General features: G+C 40.0%; 1 protein-coding gene across 3 annotated transcripts in view; it reads right to left on the minus strand.

Annotated features, from left to right (window-relative positions):
• Positions 1–483: 483 nt before the first annotated feature.
• The window catches only part of l(1)G0020 (RNA cytidine acetyltransferase l(1)G0020), a 14,168-nt gene continuing 6,451 nt past the window's right edge, over positions 484–8,200 (minus strand). For all 3 annotated transcript variants that reach the window (XM_070114857.1, XM_027379048.2, XM_027379049.2), the window contains 13 exons: positions 7,859–8,070; positions 7,206–7,478; positions 6,750–6,920; positions 6,260–6,436; positions 5,109–5,285; positions 4,495–4,617; positions 4,126–4,295; positions 3,494–3,708; positions 2,891–3,063; positions 2,435–2,560; positions 1,936–2,043; positions 1,491–1,600; positions 484–595 (listed from right to left, as the gene is read on the minus strand). In XM_070114857.1, coding sequence (XP_069970958.1) covers positions 535–595; positions 1,491–1,600; positions 1,936–2,043; positions 2,435–2,560; positions 2,891–3,063; positions 3,494–3,708; positions 4,126–4,295; positions 4,495–4,617; positions 5,109–5,285; positions 6,260–6,436; positions 6,750–6,920; positions 7,206–7,478; positions 7,859–8,070 — 2,096 coding nt within the window. In that variant the 3' untranslated portion in view covers positions 484–534. The remainder of the gene's footprint in view (positions 596–1,490; positions 1,601–1,935; positions 2,044–2,434; positions 2,561–2,890; positions 3,064–3,493; positions 3,709–4,125; positions 4,296–4,494; positions 4,618–5,108; positions 5,286–6,259; positions 6,437–6,749; positions 6,921–7,205; positions 7,479–7,858; positions 8,071–8,200) is intronic.

Genomic DNA, 8,200 nt, shown 5'->3' on the forward strand with positions numbered 1-8,200 from the left:
GGAGAAGAATCCAGGGAATGAGATAAGGGTACTGGGGAAGGTGGTGAAGCATCAGGAAGAATATCAGAACACAGTTACAACAGAGGGAATTCCCGTGTATTTTTGGTTTAATTCACAGGTCCTCAAAAACAGTAACTTGTCCAGTATAATTCCTTGTTCTCTCAGAAACCATTCACAGTTGGATTTGTGCTTCTTTGAGTACTTTGAAAATTTCCTGCTTGTCCTCGGCTTCTTACTTATTGTTGATCTATACTTTTAGATAACTCCCTTATACAAAAAAGGTCCAACTTTTCACACAGCAGCTTCACAGAGCATCTTGTACAGCATATTTTTCATTTGTTTGATCTGCACTTGCTTATTCAATAATAATAATAATACAAGTAGAATTAAATAAAGAAACAAAAAGATAAACACATGTATTGCAAATAATTCAATGGTAATACTTGCTTCTCCATATCATATACCTATTATATAAAAAAATCATCTGTTTTATATATTTATTATAAAACAATTTACAGATTTATAATTCCCATCTCATTCACCTTTCTTCTTCTTCTTTTTCATGTTTTCTCCAAGTAATTTCTTTCTCTTCTTACTGCAAGGGAAACAAAAAATGATCTTAATACTGTGAATGATTGTAATGTTAAAATGCAAAAGCAAATAGAGGACAAGAGAACAAAAAAGGGGAAAAGAATGGTGGGTGAGGAGGAAGAGGAGAAAGAAGAGAATTAGGAGGAGAAGGAGGAAAAGGAGGAGGAAGAGGAAGAACAGAAGGAAGAGAAGAAAGAAGAGGAGGAGGAGGAGGAGAAGGAAGAAGAGGAAGAGGAAGAAGAGGAAGGGGAGGAAAAGGAGGAGGAGGAGGAGAAGGAAGAGGAGGATGAGGATGAGAAGGAAGAGGATGAGGATGAGGAGGATGAGGATGTGGGGGAGGAGGAGGAGGAGGAATAGAAGGAGGAGGAGGAGGAGGAAGAGGAGGAGGAGGAATAGAAGGAGAGGAGGAGGAATAGGAAGAGGAGGTGGAGGAGGAGGAGGAGGAAGAGGAGGAGGAGGAGGTGAGGAGGAATAGGAGGAGGAGGAATGGGAGGAGGAGATGGAGGAGGAGGAAGAGGAGGAGGAGGAAGAGGAGAGGAGGAGGAGGAGGAGGAGGAGGAGGAGGAGGAGGAGGAGAAGGAGGAGGAGGAGGAGAAGGAGGAGGAGGAGGAGGAAAAGAAGAAAAAAAGAAGGGTAAGAATAAGAAGAAATGGAAGCGGAAGAGGAGAAGGGGGAATGAGAAAGTGATGAGGATATGGATGAGGAAGCAAAGACGGAAAAGAAGGAGCAGCAACAATGAAACGAAGCAAAAGTTAAAGAAATACAACTAATGCAACAAAGTATAAAATTTCGACAATTATTAATGTTCACCCTATCTTTTTTCTCTTCCACGTCCTTTGTATATCAATGCATTTATTCAATATTCCACTTATTCATAATTCTTAAAATCATTTCCTCACCTGTCACTCTCCACCTTCACTGCCTCTTCCTTAGCCTTTATGCCGAACTTGGAGACATCGATCAGCTGGGTGACCTTCTCTCGGTTGTCTTCTTCTTGTGCTTTCATTTTCTGAACGAAGGGAAAATAATCAGAAAGGGCGAATTTAAGACAGAGAAACAGAGGCAGAGCAACAATAAAGAGAGTGGTGCAAGGACAGGATGCAGCACTGTGGAGACTAAGACCTATTACAACAAGATAACAAATGACATGGTTGTGTGCTTTGTGAGTGACTTAAAAACATAAATATAAAAAAAAATATATATATATATAAAGAAAATGAATGAATCAACGTTATATCCTGGCTGGATCCCTTTAATTTGGTTCAATACATTTAATAAAGAGATAAACAAAACGTGAACTACGGTCACTATGAATTACGGAAACGCATTTCCCCCCAACTATACCTTCGCTGTCTCCTCAACTGTAGAGGCAATGTCAGCCGCAAGAGACTGGTGGTTCTCCTTCTCCTTTCCATTGATCTCTTCCTGACGGGCAATTTCTCTCGTCTTTTTCTGGAAGAGGAGGATCATTCATTAAAGAGTTCATAACTGCTAAATGTGAGTCTCCTAAATACGATTGTAAAAAGGAACAGAAACAGATCCACAAGCCTTCTCTATAATACACCAGATTTATGAAAAACAAGTTACAGTGGATAGAAAGAAAGAAAGAAAGGAAAAGAAAGAAAAAAGAAGAAGAAAAAAAAAGGTTCAATTTGATAATAAGAATCTTAAAATGTTTGCATAAAAAAACATACAAAATTTTATCACAATCCATAATTAAAAAACAAAAGCTAATTAATCCTTTATAACTAAATAAAAGCACACAAATAAGTGGCCTGTAAAAGGAATAACTGGTATAACTTCCCTTTGATCATTCAGAACAGAAAGAACATACAACACTTGCCATATACTTTGTGATGTCATTTATTAGCTCACGCATTTGGCCGAAGACAAGGCCCGGTTCAACGCCAAGCTCAGTTGCAACTACCTTCGGGGTTTTCCTCTGGATGCCGATTCCGCACAAGATGGCCTGAAACGAGTGCAATATACATGCTGATAATAAAGAAATTTAAGGCTAAGAAGGAACTGCACAAGTTGTTAACTATTAGCCTGAAATATAAAGAGCAAAAGGAAAACAAAAATAAAGAAAAAAATAATAACAATAACATCAAATATAACAACAAAACCAGGTTCTCTGACACAAACATACGAAGAATCAGTTACTGATTTTAGTGTATATTTTCTGATCATGATGTATTCAACTGATAAAAAAAAAAAAAACTATTGGAATTACAACAAGTTATAATAATGATGATGAAGAATAAAAAAAAAAAAAAAAAAAATGTAAAGAAATCCTTACTGCTTTCACTGGCTTTAGCTTAAAGTCTGGGATCTTGGAGAGGAAGTAGAGCCTTGCAACGGAGGGCAGGATGTCTGCAATCAATGGAGCCTCGCACTGGTGGTGGAGGAATTCCTCTAACCGCTGAAGATCTCCGTTGGTCATGTACAGGTCCAGTTCTGATAAACTTGGCACTGAATGGAGAGACAGTATTTACATTATACATTGAGGTTTGCAATACATTTCAAAGTACAGATCAAAACTGGTTCTTTTTCATTGGTTAATACACGGCAAAAATAAAAATAATATCAATACTTGAAGGAAAAGATAAAATTAACCTAATGGTGGATGGCATCTATACGAACTGAGGGTGAGCTAAAAATCTGGAAGATGCCTTTATATGCCATGCCAATGGCATTTATAGGTGTTTTAGGGCTATAATGCTACTGGTTCTTGAGCTACTGCCTTCTAAACACAGCAGAACTCCAAGTCTTTTTAATATATAAACTATAAGTGGGCTTGTCCAGGTGACCTTGAAATCATTCCCTGCACAATAGCAAGTGCACTCTTATTCCTGACACCACTGAGTTCATCATAAAATTCTCAAAAGGACCCTCAACCTACCTCCCCCTTTCCTCTTGTAAATGCTACTGCTCATGATACTGAGGGCGAATTTGCAGTCATAGCTCTTGAACGCACAGCCCAACAGAGCAACAAGCCTCTTCCTGAAGTCGAACCACAGGTCAGCCAGCCATGACTCCCCTCGTGCTTCCTTGCTCTCCCCAAGAACCTTCAGCATGATGATGGTATGTTCCCCCGTGACATTGTTTGACACCTGACTGCGGACGGAATAAGAGATTGCATTTCAGATAGGCACACTGACTTGCAATGACTGAAGATAATTCCTGACTGAGTATCTGTCTGTTAATGATTTTTATTATTGAGTAATGAGTTTCTAGGAGTCATGAGTAAAGCATAATTCTGGTAATTATTGTATATTAATAAAAGCACAAATACTTCTTGCATAAAGTGTGAAATGTTTTTAATATTTTTTTAGGTAATCTGACATTTTCCAATCCAAATTGATTAAAATAATATAATCTGCATAATCACATACATTATGAATTACATTAACTGAATCAAAGAAAGGAAAAAGCATTAACTTATCATGAACTCAAGCAAGTAAAACAAGAGACAACAAACATTTCTTTTTCTATCTGTCCATCTACTTATTACTTATCCCCTTCCTTATGTACCTAAGGTAAACTGGAGTAAATCCAGATCTCTTCCAGAAAGTGAGAAGCTGCTGAGTCGCCCCATACGACACGCTAAGGTAGTGCAACGCTTCCGGTGGGCGTTCAGAGAGGGCCTCCAGCAGAGGAGGAGACTGGTGGTTGGGTCCCAGCTTCTCTTCCAGCAAACCAACCTTCATAAAGAGAAAATACAAATATATTCGCAATTCAAAAATACAATTCTACATATTATGTTGACACTGGATATGAGAAAACAAGAGTTAATCCCAAAAGAATACAAATTATTCACAAACAAAGATGAAGAAAGTTAATCAAAAACACTCCATGCATAAAGTAGCATGTTCTTATAACAGAGAGAATTCTGAAACCTACCTGATCATCCTGCACTAACTTCAGAGAGGCTTCAGGTGTGAGTGTGTCCACATAGTCAGCATGCATGGAGGCCTGGCTGAAGTACTCCTCCAGCAGCTTCAGTGCCTGACTCCCATACCCTTTCTGAGGAAAATGGAGAGGTTAGTCTCAATTTTTTTTCTCTCTCTCCCTCTCTCTGAATAAAATAAAAGATATCCACACACACACACACACACACACACACACACACACACACACACACACACACACACACACACACACACACACACACACACACACACAAAACACACACACACAAAACACACACACACAAAACACACACACAAAACACACACACACAAAACACACACACACAAAACACACACACACAAAACACACACACACAAAACACACACACACAAAACACACACACACACACACATGCACACACACGCACATGCACACACACGCACACATAAACACACGCACACATAAACACACAAACATATAAACACACACAAACTGACTGACTGTCTTACTGTCTGTCTTTCTGTCTGTTTGTCTGCCTTTCTGTCTGTCTGTCTGTTTATCTGCTGTTCAGTCTGTCTGTCTTACTAGCAACAAGCAGGACTCACCCCTTGGAAGCTGGGATGCGTGGCAATACGAATGACACGTGCCCCAGACAGCTGCGGGAAATCATAGTTCTGGAACTGGTTGCTGACAGTCCAGGGGACAAGGTCACCCGAGGGCTTAACCCCTTGAGCAAGGGCTGACATCACCGAGGCCTTGGACACCTTGCCCTCCAGCGCCACCTAGGGAGACAAAGGGGGAAAGGGAGAGTTGTAACTGTAATATGCATTGAAGTTGGGGATGGTTGCGAATGTTTATACTCCTATATCAAAACTATAGATTAGAAACAGAGGAGGATGGAGGAGAAGGAGAATGGACGAGGAGGAGGAGGCAGAGGAGAAAGAGGAGAGAGGAGGAGGAGGAGGAGAAGAAGAAGGAGAAGGAAGAGGAGGTAGTGTGATGTGACCATATTGTCATGTAAGAATTTGGCTGAGGGCAGGGGTGGCAAGAACTTGCTGTCATGCATATTTCAGCTGAAGGCTCGGGTGATGGTAATGATTTACCACAAGCGCACAAAGCTCTTGGAGGGTGATAAGACTTATTGGGCATTTAGGAAGGGTTTTTTGCATTATTTCCATTTTTAGAGAATGTGGAAGAGTGCTGGCTCCAGGGAGGACGCTATTTCTATGCTCATGATTCTATTCCTCCTGTGAACAGTGGTGCAGGTTGTATTACAGAAAACTTGAATATTATAAAATAAATAAAAAATGACACAAATAACAAAATGTTACATATTGTTATAGCACTGACTACTAAGAGAGATATTATGGAGTCTGTGCAAGGAAAACAGTATACTGCCATCTGGGTACAGCCAATCAAATGCCAAATATAGATACTGGGAAACAGCGAAAAAAAAACAAAAAAACTATAAACGTTTACACAAAAGACGATATAATAGAATAGCAAGGGAAAGACACGGTGTGTTATCATTGCATATGAGTGTTTGTGTGCGCCCAGCCTACAAGTCACACATACGTTGAAGTGGCTGCTCAAGTAAGCCCAATGCCAGTATTTTGGACCAAAAGAAGACAGTGAAGCATCTCGATTCAAGGGGTTAAACTTATGCTGTGATGCCATCATCCTCTGTGCTTTCCCACATCCAATATTTCATCAAACATTCCTTCCTGAGAAGAAGCAAGCAAGAAAAAAACCCCACCTGTACAACTGTCAGGACAGGTGGTAGAGTGTCTCCCTTGGCCATGTCTTGTGGGGGCAGCAGGACATACAGATGATGGGCGGGGGCATCAGAGAGTGTCTGGAGGTCATCAGGTGTGTTGCGGTAGTGTGAGGATACCAGAAGACCCATCACTTGTGCCAGGAACTTTTCTGAAACCTTTAGGGAAGAAAAATTGTCATGAGGAATGGTCAGCTGAGTCCAAACTATATTATTTCTTAGCATATATTTCATATTCGTTTCATGAGAACTGAAACTCAGTGAGATCCCTATTTGCTATTATTCCATGAAGTTACATGAAAATGCGCGTGTAAGAGTAGGTATGCCTTTTCCCTGATACAAATGATGCAAATCTACAAAGGAGAATCTACGAATGCTGATCTAATTAATCTTAGGCCATTTATGTCCACATTTCCATGAAACAAGATGAGAGAGAGAGAAAAAAAAAATCTCTAGAAAGGGATTTTCCAACCTTATGATATCCAAAGAGAGTATCTCTGTTGACATAGAAGAGCTGGCACTGGCTGGGCGGGGGCATGGTGGTGGGGGCCTGCGGTAAGGAAGCCTCTAAGCAGAGAAGATCATGGAGCCACTTCTCCACTGGGTCGCCACTCTTGTACCTGATGCTCTCCTCCAGTGTCACCTGAGAGGAGAATTTCAGTGGTTCCATGTGATGTAGGTTTTGTAATTCAATGTCCTATGTTGTCGGTACCTCAAGATTAACATCAAAGTCTCTTAACTATGGTTGTATTCCCATGATTAATGCATATGTATCTTATCATATTAAGAACAAAGAACTACCAATAACTACAGATGTGAATAACTCATTATTTTGGGAAGAATATGGACAATGGTTGCAATTAATCAACTGGCATAATTGACATTCTTATATAACAGGCAGCCCGACAAAACTCTTATCTTTCTGTACCTCATGCAGAACTCTTCCTAATTCAGTTGATTTGGTGTTACTGTCCCCATTCTCTGCATTTGCACTGCTTGCTTTGGCCTGTGACCTCAACTGGTCAATCAGCTTTAGAGAAAGAGATCTTCCTGTGCCTTCGTAGCCTGACACGGTTGAGGACAGGAACACTAAGTATGGCCCCAAGAGCTTGCGGACAAGTGGCAAGGGAATGGCTGCAGCTTCATCTATGACAACGAGTTCAGCCTGGCCCAGGCAGTTGCTCTCTCCTGGAGCAATGTACTATGGGGGAAGAAAATTTTTCTTTTCAATATATATTACATAAAACAAAAAAAAAGATAGTGTGTGTGTATGTGTGTGTGTGTGTGTGTGTGTGTGTGTGTGTGTGTGTGTGTGTGTGTGTGTGTGTGTGTGTGTGTGTGTGTGTGTGTGTGTGTGTGTGTGTGTGTGTACGCATGCATGCATGTGTGTGCACATGCATGTGTGTGAAAGTAGAATAACCATAATATATAAAGTAAATACTAAAATACTCAATTTCACATAAATATGTATTATGCAATCTTAACTTTGTACTTCACTTAACAAACTAATAAAAAGTGTGAAATGATATAACAAAAGAGAGAAAACAAAGTAAAAAAACAGTCCGTTGATCCAACTCTCACCTGGATAATCTGCCGTCTTTCCCTGGTGACTGTAACCCTCATCACAGACTTGTTGAACTGGGGGTCGGTAGAGCGCAGAACCTGGTAGCTAAGGTGCTCCTCATAACCCATGGCATTGAGACCTTTTAACACAAACTCAAACAAGGTGTTCAAGTTCTCAGGGCTCGGAGAAGTGACAAAAATGTTTGAGTACCCGAAGGCAATGGCACCAGCTGTTGTGAAATGAAGAAGAAAAGTAAGCAAAATATGTTAAATCATGGGCTATGTTTCCATATCTTATCCATGACGAGTAAAAGATTAACAAGAAATATATATATATATATATATATATATATATATATA

Source organism: Penaeus vannamei, chromosome 36, assembly GCF_042767895.1.
Source record: "Penaeus vannamei isolate JL-2024 chromosome 36, ASM4276789v1, whole genome shotgun sequence".
In the NCBI taxonomy this organism is placed as follows: Eukaryota; Metazoa; Arthropoda; class Malacostraca; order Decapoda; family Penaeidae; genus Penaeus; species Penaeus vannamei.